The sequence below is a fragment of the Anolis sagrei genome, chromosome 4 (assembly GCF_037176765.1).
Source record: "Anolis sagrei isolate rAnoSag1 chromosome 4, rAnoSag1.mat, whole genome shotgun sequence".
Taxonomy (NCBI): Eukaryota; Metazoa; Chordata; class Lepidosauria; order Squamata; family Dactyloidae; genus Anolis; species Anolis sagrei.
In genome coordinates, this window is record NC_090024.1 from 55,219,096 (window position 1) to 55,239,305 (window position 20,210).

Genomic DNA, 20,210 nt, shown 5'->3' on the forward strand with positions numbered 1-20,210 from the left:
ACAATGATGCAAAATGTAACTGATGTTTCTCTCGTTTTGCTCTCCACTCAGTGATGCATGATTTTAAAAAGCAACTTTTTTTTCTCCCTGGCACCCCATCTTCATGATTATGAAAACTCTAGCTGGCTCTAAGAAATACATTACAAGATGCTCTGAATTTGGTAATTTTTCAGTAGGAAAGAAGTATGTCAGTAACTCTTGCTGGGGAATGAAAAAAGGTGTTGATTCATATTTTGAAGAGTAACTTGGTCAAATTATCTTCCAAAATGAAGTCAATGAACCAAGGCAAGACAAATTTCAGTTCATTTAATTTTGAAGGGATGTTGGAGGGTTTTTTAAAAAAAATAATTCTTTTTCATTACTAGTTTGGAAGATGCCTCCTTCTTGCCTTTAACAGTCTTGAAGATTTGGGTCTGAATCAGAATTAGGTAATTGCAATGGAAGCTATTTGTACAGCATGCCCTGTGTCATTGCCCATTAAAAATACAACACATCAACTTGTTTGACAGAAATCTAAAGGTGAACACAGAATTATAATTGCAAACATTCTTGTGCTGTATTGCTTTGAACATCCTACGGTATATCAATGGCACATGTTTGTGTAAATCAGCTTTCAATACAGGCTTGTTCCATTGTATTAGTCTTCTTTGCTGGAAACAAAACAAACTTCTTAAAGAGTATTTTAACCAAATGTAATTTTTCCAAAAATTAAATGAGTTATTGCTAGCAGAAATCAGATGTTGTGTGAATCAGAGAATTCTTGATGCAGTGGCATCCCAATTGGGAAAGAAAGGAGTAAAAAAAGATGTCATTTGCCACTTCTTTTTTTTCAGGAAACTTTCTCTCTTTTTTTTCCAGCAGAGGATCCTTGGGTGTGTTTCAGTCTCAGTAAATCATAAAATGTCCAAATTCCCTCCATGGCATAAGAAAATGTGGGTTTTTACAGGCTTAAATATAATTTGCTGTTAGAAGGGTTCATCTAGAGTTGTAAAGAAGCCAACAAGGAGTGTAACAGCCAATGTTTTAATTTATAATGTAACAAATTGCATTTTCTCCAATTGTTTTGATAGGATTATACGACATTCGAACTGTTCACATGCACATAGTCTAGAAATGATTGGTCCAGAACTCTTTCAATGAGAACTTCTTCAACAACATCTATATCCTACAAAAAGAAAAGAAAGACATTCAGGTGTTCATATTAAAAATGAATTATATTAAGCACACAACACTATTATTTGGTGGAAATCATAGTTGCAACCATCATAGTTGAAACCAGACCACAACTACAATCATCAGCCCGAGATATGTAAATCTGGGTTGCTTCATCAACAACCTAATTTTTGTTGCCTGTAATGGCTTTACAAGGAAAGTCCAGCCACAGTTGGTGTGTGTGCGTGTGTGTCAGAAGTGACTTGAGAAATTGCAAGTCACTTCTGATGTGAGAGAATTGGCTGTCTGCAGGGACATTGCCCAGGGGAGGTCTGGATCTTTTACCATCCTGTGGGAGGCTTCTCTCATGTCCATGCATGGGAAGCTGGAGCTGACACACAGGTGCTCACCCCGTCTCGCAGATTCAAACCACCGACCTTTAGATCAGCAGTTGAACCAGCACAAGAGTTTAACCCATTGCGCCACCATGGCTCCAACAGTTGGGTATAGCCACCATACACAACAACATCCCATTTTTTTCATAATCAGAAGCGAAGTCTCCTCAATTTCTGTATTTTGGGTGTTTTTAGGCAGCTTAGACTGTCCTAGGTCAGAAAACTGGCCCTAGACATCCTGGGGCAGAGGGGAAATAGGTGTATAGACAACAAAACCTTGACATTATCTAGCCTGACAGTGATGTGCCAAGACATCACATTTGTAGTAATATACTGCCAGGGTTCACATAAGGACACTGTGACATCAGGTACTGTTACTATTTGCTTTAGAATAGCTGAAGCATTTACTTGACTCAGCAAACCCAAGACTCCATTTGTTTGTCAAACAAAACGTGAAAAACAGACATGTTTTCCCTTCTCAAGGCAAAGCTGGTAATATTTTCCTCCTCAAATATTCAGAGAATCTTGGAATCCTAAAGCTGGAAAAGACCGCTTAGGCCAGCGTTTCTCAACCTTCCTAATGCTACGATCCCTTAATATGGTTCTTCAAGTTGTGGTGACCTCCAACCATAAAATTATTTTCGTTGCTATTTCCTAACTGTAAGTTTGTTACTGTTATGAATCGTAATGTAAATATGCAGGATGTATTTTCATTCACTGGACCAAATTTGGCACAAATACCCAAATTTGAATACTGTTGGGGTTGGGGGGGGGGATTTGTTTTGTCATTTGGGAGTTGTAGTTGCTGGGATTTATGTCACATACAAAGAGCATTCTGAACTCCACCAATGATGAAATTGAACCAAACTTGGAACACAAAATTCTCTTGACTAACAGAAAATACTGGAAGGGTGTTTGGTGGGCATTGACCTTGAGTTTTGGAGTTGTAGTTCACTTATATCCAGAGAGCACTGTGGACTCAAACAATGATGGATCTGGACCAAACTTGGCAAGATTACTCCATATGCCCAAATGTCAATATTGGGGAGTTTGGGGAAAACAGACCTTGACATTTGGGAGATGTAGTTGCTGGGATTTATAGCTCACCTACAATCAAAGAGCATTCTGTACCCCACAAATGATAGAATTGGGCCAAACTTCCCACACAGAACCCCCTTGACCAACAGAAAATGCTATGATTTCTGATGGTCTTTGGCGACCTCTCTGACACTCCCTCACGACCGCCCCTAGGGGTCCTGACCCTTAGATTGAGAAATGCTGGCTTAGGTCATTCAGTCCAACCCCCTGCCATGTATTCAGTCTGCATACTGAATATTTGGGAGTCTGTAGTATCTCCCTTCTATCAGGTCTCTTGAATGTCTGAAAGAGGACCAGAATGATTTTCTGACATTCTGTTTTCGCCCACATGACCATGTCCAGGATTTAGTATCTTCAAAGGAAGATGATTGTATGTATTGGTCACATCTCCTGAGAGTCTAATTTGAACTGAAGAAAACAGAGATTCCTCTATAACAGAAATGCAATCGTACAATTCAATATGGCTCTTGGTTCTTAAAAATTATTATTAAAGATTGGCTTTCATTTTTTTAAAAAAGGACTTGTAGGCATTAAACTATTTCTCCACTGAAATCTTACACCCGTGTACCCTTTTCTATTTACAACTTTGCAATCTACGGATGTCCTCATATGTCAGGAGAAAATGCCTCTAGAACATGGCCACAAATCCATAACCTACAACAACCCTGTCCTCATATGACTTATCAATGACAGGAGATATGGATAGAATTGAAGATAAATGAGATAAGGGCCTCGGCAGTAGCTTAGGAAAAACAAGCATATCATTTACTCACAATATAGTCTTCGTAATAGAAGGTATGTCTGAGCTGAAGGTGCCGTATAAAATTCCTGCTGTAATAACTGGGACCACCACTAGGGAGCAAGCGACAAATTGGACAGCACTGTAATAAGCCAAGAAGAGAAAAATGAAAAGAAACTACATTAGAAAGGCATTTTCTGAGAGAAATGTGACATATCTGGGACAATAACAACTACAGGGGTTGGGGGGATGTAATCTAAAGAGACATTAGCTTTCAGACACAATACACTTCTAGTCTAACAGTACATTCAATTTATCTCAAGTACACATTTTCTATTTTGTTTTCTATACAACCCAGATGCCATGTATAGGAGCATGAATGATGCACACATTAATACCAGGGAATGTTTTTGTTACATTGTTCTGTGCTGCATTGATGCTCTTTTTCTTTCCACAGCTTATAATAGAAAAACCCTACCAGATTACAGATAGCCAATCTCCAGGATCTAACATGTCCCTGTTCATGTGGCTTCACTGCAGACACACAGCTAATCTTGCAACAATGGTTTCCATTTCTTTGTTTGCAAAAATTGGATCTACCATTTAAATGCATGCGAGCACACATGCATCTTAGAACTAGGTTTAACATTTATACTAGAATATAGAAAGGCCACAATGCATTTATTTTCCTTAGAATATTTCAGGCATACATAAGTCTCTTTTTGGACATAATACAGACTCCCTTTCCCACCTGCAAGTGACAACAACATCAGGGACCTCTCATGGGGCCCGAGAACTGCTGAACAATGGTAGGAACCATGTAGACTTTTGGCTATTATCTGTTTTGGGAGTACAGGAAACAACTACCAGTAATGAAGGCAAATGCATATTCATCCATCAATCCATCTGCTATGCTTACAAACTAAATCTGGCACATTATTTTTTATTTATTTAGACCATTTGTATCCCGTCCTTCTCAACCCCTGAAGGGGACCTCAGGACGGCTTACATTTGGCAGTCATTAGATGCTGACAAAGAAACAGAGCACAACAATTCACATAAACAAGTCAACATTAAAAAAAACAATAAAATACATTAAAAATATTGACCCTTAAAATATTAACACAACTAAGTGTGAGTCCACAAATCCAAATCATAGTCCAGAGTTCCAGTCCAAGGTCTCTAATTGACAATTCTCACATGGAACTATCTCTCAACCCTATTTTTCTCCTCCTCCTGTATGGATTAATACAATCATGTAACTTTTTTAAATGTCCGGAGCGACTTGAGAAACTGCTAATCGCTACTGGTGTGAGAGAATTGGCTGTTTGCAAGGGGATGCCTAGATGTTTGCTGTTTTGCCATCCTTGTGGGAGGCTTCTCTCATGTCCCTGCATGGGGAGCTAGAGCTGACAGAGGGAGCTCATCCGCGCTCTCCCTGGATTCGAACTTCTGACCTGTCAGTCTTCAGTCCTACCGCCACGAGGGTTTAACCCACTGCACCACCGGGGACTCCTGGATCATACAACTGAGATTATTCCATTAACTACAGATTTCCATGAAACAGATGTATTAAAGAAGTCAAGAGTGTCCCCTGCCCTGCCCAAAATAACTTTTCACATAGTGTTTTTAAATACATTCACACCACAAATATGCAAATAGTAGTTCAGATTAACTATGTGACACATTTTGAACATACTACGTCATTTAATATGACTCCTTCTTTTATGTAACTATGACTAATCCAAAGTCTAATTTCTATTTATTACTGTGTTGTGTAAAGTAAATAAATCATCTTGAAATAGATATTGCTGAGGAAACTGATACCAGAAACTTTAAACTGGAGATTTACTTCCCTTTTATTTCTTAAAACAGTTGGGATTAATCTTTTAATGAACAGAAGGACTCCTTCTGTTCATGGGAGTGAGTGAGGAGTGAAGGCGATTTTTATCAGCTTCCCCTTCCAGCCCCTGAAAGATCCATATCTTTCAGGTGGGTTGCTGTATTCTGTAAAGCGGTTCCCCAGGGGCCAGGGGGAGAAAAAAGAACTGACAAACATAATCTGCTCTTCCCATTTTCCATCTGGAGAACCTAGTAAGTGGATTCTTGCTTACATGGAACTTCAGTCCATGTATTTAGCGCTGTTAGAGTGTAGACGGATGAGGATTTTCTGACTACAGAAGATTCCAAGGCTTCTTTCTTGTTTTAGTTGCATTACTGATTATTCTAAAATGGTTACTAACACAGAGGTCCAACATGCAGACCCTTTCAGTAAGCAATTTTACTACTTATTTAGTGTCAAAAGCATTGCATTCGTAAGTATAAAAACTGATAAAAGTAGAAGGAGCACAAATGGCTAAATAATTTTTGACCAAAACCAGGCAACAGCAACCACATTGTCTGTAGCTTTAAACAATTCTTCCTCTTACATGAGGCAAGGCACTGTGGACAAACATACAGGTGCGGAATTATTTGTTCTGCTCCACAGTTGCACAAGGAGGAGATAGTGCCATTTTGTTAGGTTGTCTTTTGATCTGCCAACTCCATTTCTAAGTCTGTTCAGGGACTTCCAAGATGCCCATTCTTGGTTTGCCCCTAGAGGCAGATCCTCATGGGGGACCATCCAATTGGGATTTCCTGGTTTAGCTGCCCAGGGGAATGCTCTTGCTGTTGCTGGGGGAACATTAAGAGGAGTGGTGGTTCTCATGAAGCTTTCCCTTGATTTAAGTCTACTGAGAGGAGGCTGATAGTCATGCAGTGGATAGCTTTCACAGAGTTCAACCTTATTTCTCTAACAGCACATCTGGGGGACAATGCCAGCTAGCTTGTAGAGTTCATCCTCCTCCACAATTCTACTACTGTCTCTCTGCTTTACAAAGATCTATCCAACATTGCTATTTTAAGAGAGTACGGGTAGTGCAACAAGTCAGAGAGATAGTGGGCAGCTTCCACATATACTGTTTTGCTCATATAGGTTTTAATGACTCTACCACATTATTTTTAAGGCTCGTTAGAAGTCTTCTCAAGTGTTTCTCAGCAGACATTGAGAATTTGTGCTTTGAACCATTGTGTTATAGGAGATAAATTTATTTAAAAGCAAGTATTTCTTGTTTGTATTTATAGAAATAAAGCTACAGAATTACTGGATTGTTATTTTGGCACTCCTCTGATGCAAAACAAGCACAACTGCCCAGAAACAATTTGGATTTCTTGGAAGAAAACATTGGAATGTTTTGCAAGCAGAAGCAAAACTGGATTGGATACTTCTGGAATTTATTGTTTAACAAACAAAACAGTTAAGCTTTCATATATATACAAAAAAGGTAAAGACGCAAAAGGATATGCAAAATACATCCCTGTTACAACAGTATGTAAATTTCTGCAGTCATCCTTATCTCTTCTTGAGCTATCACAATTTCCTAAGGCAAAACATTCCCAGGATGGCTTTTCAGTACATGGAATATAATTGTCAAAAGCAGCACATCTTCACTTAATATTTAACAGCATAAAATAATATGGACGGTCCAGTTTCTACAACTTTACCTAAAACATAATCAAATGACTAATTACCGAAGAGAAAGACAATTATATAGACCTAAAATTAGATATTTACCACTGGTCTCCTTTCAGATCTGTGATAAGTAAGGAAATGGTCCAAGAGATCATTTTCATTCAATTCGTACTGACATAAAGGACAAGGATACCTGAGGGGGGAAAGAGAAAAATATTATTCATAAAGTCTTTTAGCATCCTTGTGGTGAACAGGTTTGCTTCTGATAATCCACATTAACTCTAAGGAGTGAGCACGATTTCAGGAGGATTTTTCTACATTCACCTTGATGGACATCTCATTTCTCCAATCATACTTTGTTTCAGAATTCATACAGAACATGATCTATAAGATAAGCATGTTACAACATTATCATGTGATGAACTCCAAGGATAAGCCTAATTTCAGCCACTAATGTACTAATTATGTGCCACAAACAACAAATGAAAAACAGTGTATAAAATGTCCTAATGATGTTGCTTCCTTCAATTGGGGATACTTTTTCTGCACCAGTCACGGTAACGTATTATGACAAAAATGTTTCATGATGTTTTTGGCAAACCATAACACTAAAATACACAAATGACATATTCTGGTTGTCATTAGACCCATCAGGGGAGAGTGTGCAATTGCATGGGTTTAATTAAGAAATACAAGATATGGAAGACTGTTGCTTCACTGAAATGTGAATGGTGTCAGAAAAAACACAGAACATATTTATTTTTAACTACCTGGATTAGATATTGTGAACATGGACTCTGCCATGTAGCTAGTCCCTTATTATTCATGGTAGTCTAACAGAGGCAAATACTTTGAGCTTATACTTGCACAATCAATGGACTCCAATAGCTTTTTAAAGGCTGGATGGCATTGGAACTTCTTACCAGAATCATTTCTGAATTCACGCCTGATATGAAAAACAAAACAAAACAAAAAACCAAAATCATATCTAGATGCCAGGCATGTTCCCCTGTTTAGCGTGGCAACACTGCTACAGGATCTAAAAGGCCACATATAACAGTGCTACTTAAAAGTGGTGATCCATGAACCACTGTCAGTTCAAATGCCACCAGCTAGCAAAGAAGGACAGAAACAGCTGTAGCCAATAGACACAAATGGGCCACTCCTTGGATTTTTTTTTAAAAAAAATACCAGCACAACAGTGACAGAGAAACACTGATCTACAACGTAAAGTAGATCACACACTCTCATTTTCCTGTGTGGCATATGCCTGTAGTTGCTAGCAACACCCGACTGCATTTTATTTTATTGGCCAGTCTCTATACCAGTACTCTGAATTATCTTGCCTTCCACAGCTCCCAGGATTCCCCATCACAGGCTATGCTGGCTAGGATTACTGAATGCTGCAAAACAACATCTGGAAAACCACACTGCCCATTACTGTCCTTTGCAAAAGCAAAGATACAAATCTGACATGAGAAATGGCTGTATTCAAAGTCTCTTACAACACTATCTCTGACCTCAGGTTATTCTTGAACAAAAGGATCTTCAAAAACAAAAGCCAGTGTGGAACAACTGAGTAAAAGATTCAACTCTGTATCCTGGGGCTTGAATTAAAGACAAAAGAAGGAAAAACAAACCTATCACACGTGCTAAACAGATAATCAATGCAAGCACCCCGATACTGTTTGTTAATGATAAAGATAAAGAACTGTTTTTACATTTCAATTCACCTATCTGCATTTTTTTTTAGCCAACTGAGGCAACACTCCATGAATCAGATAAGAGTCTTGCACTCTACAAAAATAAATGTCAAATAAATTGGGTAGGAATTAATTAAAAAGGGCAAGACACTTTACAGTGTTTCACACCAACACAGTAACTAATAGCCTTGTCTTTGCACTGGATTTCAAATTTCTGGGCTCAACATAAGAGTACTTCTTGAGATTATAGACTGGGGAAACACATGTTGCCTTGGAAATTTGCCTAGAGTTCAAAGTCTTTGAATCTTAACAGAAATTCTGTGAAACCTTTTGTTTGTCCTTCTTTCAGTTGCTAAAATTCAGTTGGACTAATATTCACACAGGCAGCAATCCTATACACATTTGCCAAGAAGAAAGTTCCATTAAAATCAGTGAAATTTACTTCTGAATAGAGCTACCAAGGATCACTCCATTAAAGGTTTTCAATCTAATTTTCAAGTTAACATTAACAAATAGTGGGTCCTTATGGATTCCATGCCACTGAAATACAACAGGGTTACATGGTGAAGGAAGAAAGAAACAGATTGGCTGGACAGTATAATTTTTCCATCTAAATTTTATTTTGAAGTACCTTACCTTGTTTCTGGATATGCAACCTCTTGAAGAGGTCCATATTTCTCTATATATTGCTCACAATTCCTCAAATGAGCTCTCATTTCACTAAGGCACACCTAAATTACACAAAGAAACATCATCTTAGTTTTTAATGTAGGTTATCATCCTCTAAACCAGCTTTTCTTAATCGTTTTACTCTGGAGGGTTCCGTGCAATATTTTTAAATTATTAGGGATCCCCCACATACAAATTATAGACATTTGCCCGTGGAAATACCCTAGAGGCACCAGATCTTACATGATCTTGGAAGCTAAGCAGGGTCAGCTTTGGTTAGCACTTGGATGGTAGACTGCCAACAAATACCTGATGCTGCCAAGTTATATTTAAGAGGAAGGAACTGGCAAAGACAACTCTGAGTATTCCTTGCCTAAGAAAATTCTATGAAACTCACTGGGTTGCAATAAGTCATATAAGTCAATATAACCTGAAGGCATATGCACACAAGTTCACTGAACTCAACCACTAGATAGACCATTATGCTGTTACTTGCTGTAAAAATATACTAACTGACTAATCCTAAAATATGTTTATATAATACTCAGCAGTTAATTATGTTTCCTTGACTATAATACCACAAAAAGTGAGGGTTGCCAAATTTGAATAAGAAAAAAAAATCCAGGGTCTTGTCTAGTCCCTTCATGCTGTAAGAAATATATTTAATGACTGATACTAAAACATGAAAATTGGAAAAAAAATCCAGAGTCCTTCATAGCTGCAATTCCAAATTCTAGCCTTCTTCTTGACTGAATCTCCATTCTGATTCATAACTGAGTCAAGGCATGGAAAATCCTTTAATTATTTTAATTCCTTCATTGCCTATTATACTAGGTAGTAGACAACTCAAACCTTTGACATTCTACATTTATAGTTTTAAGTAAAGTAGTTTTCATGAAGATAGCAAATGCAAAAGTAGAATCCATTCTTATTTCTCTGAAGCTATTGTGTATTCAGTAACTTCACTGTATTTAATACATTGAATTTGTTTCCAAATATAAATACATCAATCAGCAGACTTGGGATGTCTTAGACAGGAAATAGCTGTTTACCTGCGTTTCACATTCTGTGCAGTTTTGATGTATGTTTTTCATCATGTTGGTAATATCTGTTGCTGGCATTCCTTCCGAGGGAAGATAAGCCCGGCAATAAGGACACGTCCATGCATTATTCCGTAAACTTGTTGCAATACAGGAGTGGCAAAACCTGTTAGAAATAAAAATAGACCCTGCATTTATTTTTAAAGGAAGCACTTTGACTCAGTTGGGATTACTAAAGGGCACGACCTTCCACGAAAACCGGTTCCTACCACAGTTAATAATTGTGTCCTCCCAGTCTGCTAACCAGTTTGTTTACCAGAGCATCCAATGCTATCAGACCACTGATAAAGTGAGGTCATATATGATAGTGTGTTCGGTTGTAGAGTTCTCATGTGCTTTATCTGAAGTTACTTATTAGCACCTACCTACTTTTAGTTGCGAACTGTAGTAAACATTAGTAGCCCTAGAAGAAAGATCAAGTCCTGCAGACAGAGCATAGGTCACAATCCAGGCAAAGATTACATCTTGCTGAATTTACTGGGGGAACATCAGGAATTTGTTGTATTCTGTTCGAAGCAAATTAAGTTTTAAGTGCTTAACAGTGACCAGATTGTCACTATAGTTATTAGATTACAAATAAATGACCCAAAGTGAGTTTGTAGTGTTAATCTAGGACAGTGGTTCCCAACTTTTTTTTGACCAGGGACCACTTTGACCAGGGACTCCTTGCCAACATTAGTACCAAAAGGGTTACGAATCGGTTTTTGGTCAACTTTAGATTTGGTTTGGGGTGCTGATTCAGAAAATTGCATTGGCTAGACCATATCATAGAATAGAATCATAGAGTTGGAAGAGACCTTGTGGACCATCCAGTTCACTCCTCTGCCAAAAAGCAGGAAAATCGCATTCAAAACACCCCCAACAGATGGCCATCCAGCCTCTGTTTAAAAGCCTCCAAAGAAGGAGCCTCCATCATACTCTATTTTTAATTCAGAACATATGCCATGGTCAGCATCAAAGAAGGAGTTGCAGGAGGTGTGAAAGAAGCGAAAATAAAATAAAGAGGAAAGAGGCTTGCGGACGAGATTTTCATCCTCGCGGCCCACTGGTGGTCCACAGCCCACAGGTTAAGAACCACTGATCTAGGGTCATAGAATCCTAGAATGATAGAATAACAGAGTTGGACGAGACCACATGGGCCATCTATTCCAACCCACTGCTATGCAGGAAAAGAACAATCCAAGTATCCCTTCGCACTACACAGTTATAGCACTGTGATTCCACTAGAATCACGGTGCTATAACTGTGTAGTGTGAAAGGATACTTGGAGTGTGTAATGTGAAAGGATACTTGGATTCCACTAGAATCACGGTGCTATATGAAATCCTATCCATGAAATCCTATCCTTTTCAGTTTAAAATTTTCACTCAGAGAGCTCTAGTTCCTCATTCCATAGGACATTGACATAGTGCTTCTATGCTTTTGAGAAACATATTAGACTATATCTAGTGAATTAGAGTAGCTCCATTAAAATTAATCTTGGAGTGCACCTGCTCTGGGAAATTAATAAAGTTTGTCACCACTTTAACTGTCACGGCTTAATACAATGGAGCCCCGGAGTTGTAGTTCTTCAAGGTCTTTATCCATTTCTGCCAACTGCTGGCACTTCACCAAACTACAACCCAGGATTCCATAGCATTGAGCCATGATAGTTAATGTGGTGTCAAGCTGCATTAATTCCACAGTGCAGATGCACTCATGGCAGTTAGAAGTGAAATCATAGTGCTATAACCACATACAGGCAGTCCACAAGTTACAAACATATGATTTGCAAACAACTAATAGTTAAGAACAGGGTGAGACAACAGGAAGTGAGAGGAAATCTACCCACCCACCCCACCCCCCAAAGGAAGGGAAATTCACTCCTGGAAGAGTTATCATGGGAAAAAGGTGTCTCTACTGAAGCTTTATTGCCAATCCTTGTTTCCACAATAAGTCTTTTTTTTTCAAAATCTAACTATCACAGGGACAGAAAGTGAAATGAAATCTTCTGAACAGGGGGGCAGGCAGCAACACAAACACCACAGGGGTGTTAACCCTTCCCTATGCTATCCAAAGCTTCTGTAAATATATTTTCTGGAGTTACATTTTAAAATTGTACCTGTTCTGACTTACATACTAATTCAACTTAAGAACAAACCTACAGAACCTATCTTGTTCATAACTTGGAGACTGCCTGTGCTGTGAAAGCTACTGTTTAATGTTTCTTTCCTTATTTCTTAGGAATCAATCATCTGTGGGTTAGAGTGCTGTGATCCCCAGCCTGTCTGAAAGAAAATGAAATACTCTTGTGATGTGTTATGTCCAGATCCTATCACATATAGAGAATACAAGTAAATGAAATCTTATAGCAGATAATGAGAACTGAAGTTCATCTTATTTCTTAAATTGCACTATGGCGCTTTCAAAAACAGACACACAATAGGTGAAATGCCAGATGTCTCTGTAGATATGCCTGACAAATTGCAGATCACATGGCTCTGGAGATAATACCAAGAGCATGATGAAAGCTTTTATTGGTGTTGTGTCTTAGTCTGCTGTAATGAAAGCTGAAGCAACAAACCAGAATGGGTTGGTTCTTCCCTGCTCTTCTACACCCCTCCCAAGGTTTAAAATGAGACAAAGGTGCATGAAAATGGCCATGACTATTGTGATAGGTGAGCTCCACAAATTTGTTGGGTTGATCTAGGATGTCTTAACAACATTGATAAGCCAAGGACTTCTGAGCAGCACTCAAGCAATGCACAGTTCGGGGAAATACTTTTAAAGGAAATGGATTGGGCTCCTTCACAGAAACATCCCTTAAATATTCCGACTAAAGTAAATGCATAGACATTCTGATAAGTAAAAACGAAACACTAAGCTATATATTCATAGTAGGATACTTAATAATGCTGTCCTGGATTTTAAAATGTGAGTAATCAATCCTCCGTACTGTAAAACATTATATACAGAAAAATGGTATTATAAGTACTTACTTTGGCCAGAGCCCTGTTTAGCAGCTCAGGGTACATTGAATGATTTAATGTCTTTATCTTCCCACAAGGAATGCAATGTGATGTAAAAAGCTCTCCCCACTAAACCTTTATCCTTAGAGAAATCCCACTAACAGGGAGAAAATGGCCCCAGGTTAGGGTTTTATGGCTGAGCAATAATTAGAACCAGAATGTCCCCAGTTCTGTGGTCCTCTAGTCTGGCACCAAACCAATGGAGTTTGAGACCATGGTTCAATGCTATGCAATCATGGGATTTCTGGTTTGGTGTGGAATTGACACTTCGGCAGAGAGCTGAAAAACTTGTAAAACTACAAGTCCCAAGATTTCATAGCACGGAGCCATGGCAGTTGAAGGGGTGACAAACTGGCACTTGGTTTAATCAACCCATTATAATTTGGGCCAATAAACTTGATTTATTATACAATGTGTTTTTCAAAGAAAAAAACTAACTTGCCATTACAGATCCTCCAATTCTAATGCAAGCAATATTTATGAAAACTCCTCCATTTCAGTGCCAGAGATTATGACTATGGGTGACCCCCTACTAAATAGAGGGTATATCTCTCTATGAACCATCTTGGAGGTTAAGATCTTCGAGGGAGAGCCTGCTCTCAGTCCCACCTCCTTTGCATGTACAGCTGATGGGGGACGAGAGACAGGACCTTCTCAGTGGTGGCCCCTTAGCTATGGAACTCCCTCTCCAGTGAAATTTGGTCAGCTCCCTCATCCTGACCTTTAGGAAACAATTAAAACCATTGCAGTGCGACCAAGTTTTTAGACAATAAACTCAGTGCAATAAGTGAAATGGAGCAAGTGCAATTATGAGCAGAAAGGCTCCTGGACTATGATTTTTGAGTGCGTGGTTTTTAATAATTGATTTTAATGTTTGGGTTTTTAACACATTATTTATTTTAATTTTTTTAATCTGTTTTATACGGCATTAAATTTTTGCCACTTGTAAGCCACTGTGAGTTAGGGCTGGGCATAAATATAGTAGATAAATAAATTTGTATCTAACTTATAGTGGGATCTTGGTATCTGTTTAAGTTTGGCTTCAGGAAAAAATTCAAGCTTTGACAAAAGTTTGGGATCTGAAAAGAAATAGCTCGTAAAGGGAATTATCTGTATTTGCTTAATGGAAATAAAATTGGCTGGTTCAAATCAATAATGTATATGTTACTTTGGAGATTGGCAGGGATGGCAATCATGCAAAGTCATGGCTCAATACTGGAGATGAGAAAAATCTAAAATAAAACCATATACTACCAGGTGTTCTCTCTGGAAATTTCTATGTTCTCTAGCATGATAGCGTAAGCTGCATAAAGTCACATTGGAAGACCTAGACTTAATTAATAAATTAATTGATTTCATGCATTTGTACTCTGTCTTTCTCACCCCCAAAAGAGGACTCCGGGCGGCTTCACAACAGGCAACCATTTGGTGCCAAGACATAAATGATAAATAAACAGTTACAGCTAAAATCAATTATTAAAACATTCAATTAAAAGATCTACCAGTTCAGAATCATAGTCCAAGGTCCTTAATGCTGTTCAACACCACTTTAACTGCCATGGCTTAATGCTGAGTAGTAAGCAGTTTTTAAAAGTTTTTTTAGCATTCTCTGCCAAAGAGTGCTGGCTTTCAAACAATAGCTCCCATGATTCCCTAGCATTGAGCCATATCAAAGTGGTGTCAAACTGTATTTAGATGTACCCCTAGATAGAACATTTTAATCAAATCCTTGAATAATCACATTTACAAAAATCAAAACTGGCAAATGTGAAGGGATGGTTGCAGATTACTTTTACAATGCTGGGAAATGTAAAGGGACCGATTTGACACTACTATAACTGCTAAGGCTCCAGTCTATGTTTTTGCTATGTTTCTCCTATGGCCTTCTCTGCCAGGAGTACTGCAGTAGCTGCCCACCAACCTACAAACTCCAGGATTACAACACTGAACCATGGCAGCAAAAGTGGTATCAAACTGTGTCAATTCTACAATGTAGATCAGGCATGAGCAAAATTTAGTCCTCTGGGTATTTTGGATTTCCCACAATTCTTAACAGCTGGAATCATGGGAGCTGAAGTCCAAAATACCCAGAGGGCTGAGGTTTGCCCATGACTGGTGTAGATGCCCCTCTTGTTAGCCCAGCCACAGTGGCAACACAAAAGCCCACCATTTGGCATCACAATGACCCACTCTCCATCTCATTATGGCTCACAAGGAATGGGAAGCTGCTGACTGGGTAATTCTGACCCATATCTAAATAACTGCTTTATATTTACATGGGAATATGCTAAAATTCTCACAGCCTTCCATGGAAAAGGAAACTTGGGGTTTCTACACATTGTGGAATTAATTCAGTTCAGCTTGCCATTCAGACACCAATTAAACTGCCATGGCTCAATGCTATGGAATTATGGGGATTGTACTTTTACAAGGTCTTTAGCCTCCTCTGCCAAATACTGCTGGTGCCTCGCACAATACAGTTCGCAGGAATCCAAAGCATTGATCAAGAGCAGTTAAACTGGATCAAAACTGCATTCATTCTAGAATTTACACACAGACATCCATGGGGACTACAGAGCTCTTGAATTTTTAATTACATAAAACCACTAACTACCCAAACAAGTAGGAATACTATCACTGAATGGAATTGCCTTCATTATTTTACATGAAAATAAATCAACATTAAATGATTACAAATCTGAGGAAAGACTTTGTCAAAACTATCATAACTCCTCCCATAGTTTTGGGGAGTTGTTTCTTAAATGATTTTTTTCCTAGACCCTTCAAGGATATTCCATTTGACCACAGAATCCCAGAGTTGGAAGAGACCCCGTGGGCCATCCTGTCCAACCTCCGCCAAGAAGCCGGAAAATCACATTCAAAGCATCCCTGACAGATGGCCATCCAGCCTCTGCTTAAAAGCCTCCAAAGATGGAGCGTCCACCACACTCCAAGGCAGAGAGTTCCACTGCTGAACAACTCTTACAGTTAGAAGTTCTTCCTAAAGTTCTGGTGGAATCTCCTTTCCTGTAGTTTGAAGCCATTGTTCCATTGCATCCTAGTCTCCAGGGCAGCAGAAAACAAACTTGCTCCCTCCTCCCTCACATATTTATACATTTACAAAATTCTTAAAAAAAATAAAAATACGTCCTTTTCAAAAAATAACTTTATCTCCAAGGAAGATAGAGTTGCAAGTTTACATATCCATAGTTACACCCATCTCTTTTAAGGTATTACCAAGACACTGGTTATGTCACTAAAATGGATCCTTTGTATACAAAACAGACTGTAAACATCTACTTAAAACAAGCTCATAAAGTTATCAAAATCCCAAAACTGTATTAAAACTCCAAGTACTTGAACATTGTTTTGAAGTCTTCAGACTACACGGTACACTGTTTTGGTGCAATGCTTGAAAACAGCTCCTTAAAATAATTATGATCCAGCTTTTATTGTAATGGCCATTTGAATGCATCTATTCACCATACATATGAATCATACATCCAGATACAGATAAATTATTTAAAGTGTATTTATAGTGACTTTTTAAAAAATCAAAGTAGATGTTATGGCATATTAACTAGAGGTAAATCTACATTGTAGAATTAATGCAATTTGGCACCTCTTTTATTGCTATGGATCAATGCCAAGGAATCATAGGACTTTTAATTTTTGCAAGGTTTTTGGCCTTCCCTGCCAAAGAGGGCTGACCCAGGGTTTAAAACTGCATTAATTGTAGTGTAGAGCAGGCATGGGCAAACTTGGGCCCCCGCAGGTGTTTTGGACTCCAACTCCCACAATTCCTAACAGTCTCAGGCCCCTTCCTTTCCCCCCTCAGCCGCTTAGGAATTGTGGGAGTTGGAGTCCAAAACACCTGCGGGGGCCCAAGTTTGCCCATGCCTGGTGTAGATCCACCCCTATAGAAGTACTTTTAATTAGTTTTCGAAGGAACCTCTCCAACTTTTTCCTAGGCTGTCGGACAATAAAGCATTGCAACACAAACTATGTTCTTCTTTAACACCAATCCTTCCAACAAGCAAGCCAGCAAAGCCAAAACAAAACGTCTCCTTAGCCAGCTTAAACATGAAAAAAGAAAGAAAAGGAAAACATGGCTCCTTTGTTTTTCAAACCCTGTTTTTTAATTCACTCCTGTGCTTGTTTACTCGGGAAGTCAGTTTCACTGTGAACAATGTGACTTCATCAAACTAGAGAATGAATCCACATTCTGCCTCCTGCAGAATTCTGGGGTCTGTAGTTTAGGGAGGAGCCTTTAAAAGCCTCCCTAAACTACAAACCCCAGAATTCTGCAGGAGGCAGAAACCGGATTTAAGTTTAGTGATCCTGTTAAAGGCTTCTCCCTAAACTACAAACCCTAGAATTCTGCAAAAGGTAGAGATTGGATTTAAAGTTAATTCATTCTCTAGTGTGATGAGGTCTTAATGCTGCATCTACACCAGGGGTCCTCAAACTAAGGCCCGGGGGCCGGATGCGGCCCTCCAAGGGCATTTACCCGGCCCTTGCTCAGGGTCAACCTAAGTCTGAAACTACTTGAAAGCACACAACAACAACAACAACAACAACAACAACAACAACAACAACAACAACAACCCTATCTCATTTTAAAGTATTTTTGCACTACAAATAAGATATGTGCAATGTGCATAGGAATCCATGTTTTTTTCAAATTATAATCCGGCCCTCCAACAGGTTGAAGGACTGTGACCTGGCCCTCTGTTTAAAAAGTTTGAGGACCCCTGATCTACACTGTAGGATTAATGCAGTTTCACACCACTTTAACTGCCATGGCTCAAACTACGCAACAATGGAAGTTGTGGCTTTACAAAGCCTGTAGCCTCCTCGCTACAAATCCCAAAAATCATAGTACTGAGCCATGGCAATTAAAGTGGTCTCAAACTGCATTAAATCTACAGTATAGATGACCCCGTATATATAGATAGATAGATAGATAGATAGATAGATAGACAGAGACAGACAGACAGAGACACAGAAAGAGATTGGTAGCACAGGCTTTTATGCATCTCAGGAAGTGGTCTTTCCTTTAAGAAACTGCATTAAAGTGGTATCAAACTGCATCAAATCAACAGTATAGATGCACCCAGTAGAGGGGGGGGGTGGATAGTGAAGGCTTTCATGCATCTGAGGAAGTAGACTTTCCTTTAAGCAATTAAAGTGGTGTCAAACTGCATCAAATCTACAGGATAGATGCACCCAGTACAGAGAGAGAGAGAGAGATTGGTAGCTAAGGCTTTTGTGCATCTCAGGAAATAGGCTTTCATTTAAGCAATTGCATTGAAGTAGTGTCAAACTACACCAAATCTACAGTATAGATGCACCTGGTATAGAGAGAGAGGAGAGAGAGAGAGATTGAGATTGGTAGCAAAGACTTTCATGCATCTCAGGAAGTAGACTTTCCTTTAAGCAATTGCATTAAAGTGGTGTCAAGCTACATTAAATCTACAGTATAGATGCACCCAGGAGAGAGAGGGATTGGTAGCATAGGCTTTCATGCATCTCAGGAAGTAGACTTTTCACTAAGCAATTGCATTCAAGTGGTGTCAAACTGCATCAAATCTACAGTATAGATGCACCCAGTGTGTGTGTGTGTGTTTATATATGGGGGGGGGGGGGAAGAGGGAGGTAGCACAGGCTTTCATGCATCTCAGGAAGTAGACTTTCCTTTAAGCAATTGCATTAAAATGGTGTCAAACTGAATTAAATCTACAGTATAGATGCACCCAGTACACACACACACACACACACACACACACAAACACACACACACACACACACACAGATAGCACAAGCTCATGCATCTCAGGAAGTAGACTTTCCATTAAGCAATTGAATTCAAGTGGTGTCAAACTGCATCAAATCTACAGTATAGATGCATCCAGTAGAGAGAGAGAAAGAGAGAGAAAGAGAGAGAAAGAGAGAGATTGGTAGCACAGGCTTTCATGCATCTCAGGATGTAGACTTTCCATTAAGTAACTGCATTAAAGTAGTATCAAACTGCATTAAGTCTGCAATGTAGATGCGCCCAAAGTCGATTCCCACAATGGAACTTCCGAGGAGTTAGTACAAGCAACCACAACAAAGAACCCACGCCATGGCAATGAAAGCGGTATCAAAGCGCATTAATTCCACGGTGTGGATGCAACCCAAGGATGAGTGAAGGGAAACTGTGGCACTTACACGTGTCCGCACTGCGTCCTGACGGGCTGGTTGAGCACTTCCAAGCAGATGGAGCAGTCGAAAGAAGGGATCTGTTGTTGTTGTTGGGCTTTTTCTTCTCCCGCTCGCCCCAACTGCAGGGGGAGCGGCGGGATCCCGGCTGGGAGGCCTCCGGAGTCCGACGAAGTAGTGGCTTCCCTCCCGTCGCTGCTCAACGCGGAGCCCATCGTCTGAATCCTCCCTTTCTTTCTCTCCGGGGAGACCTCGCGATACTTGGGAGCCCGCAGGAACTTAGCGAGAGGGAGCCTCTTTAGTTCTCTCTGCCTCTCTTTCTGGGCTGCGCTGGAGACCCCCTCGGCGCTCGGGGCGGGGCCACAGGGTCGAATCCCCGCAGGAGCCTGCCATTGGTCCCCGGCCAACCAATGACCGCTGCCGCCCATTAAAAGGGGGCGGTGCCAGCTAATGCCCCGCCCACAGGGGGGGGGCTTCTTGGTTGCCAAAGGGGTTGGTCTCCAGATAGACCAGCAGTGTGTGTTTTGTGTGCAGTAGTTATTAGCCATGTATTCTACACTGTAGAATGAATGCAGTTTAACACCACTTTTAACTCCCACGGCTCAGAGCATGGAAGTTCCAGAAGTGGTAG

At 39.6% G+C, this 20,210-nt stretch overlaps 1 protein-coding gene across 1 annotated transcript; it reads right to left on the reverse strand.

The window, feature by feature from the left end:
• Positions 1 to 342: 342 nt before the first annotated feature.
• On the reverse strand, positions 343 to 19,946 carry RNF125 (ring finger protein 125). The gene is made up of 6 exons (XM_060775228.2): positions 19,589 to 19,946; positions 10,320 to 10,473; positions 9,235 to 9,329; positions 6,998 to 7,088; positions 3,419 to 3,526; positions 343 to 1,165 (listed from the first exon to the last, which is right to left on the reverse strand). Exons 1-6 carry the CDS (start codon positions 19,792 to 19,794, stop codon positions 1,073 to 1,075), a joined length of 747 nt encoding a protein of 248 aa, XP_060631211.2. The 5' UTR covers positions 19,795 to 19,946; the 3' UTR covers positions 343 to 1,072.
• Between the last annotated feature and the right edge of the window lie 264 nt (positions 19,947 to 20,210).

Excerpts from the sequence above, each read along its gene's own strand:
- RNF125 (XM_060775228.2), bottom strand. The coding sequence starts at position 19,794 with ATGGGCTCCGCGTTGAGCAGCGACGGGAGGGAAGCCACTACTTCGTCG. Across the intron at positions 7,089-9,234 it reads GTTGCATATCCAGAAACAAG|GTATCCTTGTCCTTTATGTC; the intron begins GTAAGGTACTTC and ends TTCCCCCCTCAG. Across the intron at positions 3,527-6,997 it reads GATCTGAAAGGAGACCAGTG|TGCTGTCCAATTTGTCGCTT; the intron begins GTAAATATCTAA and ends GGCTTATTACAG.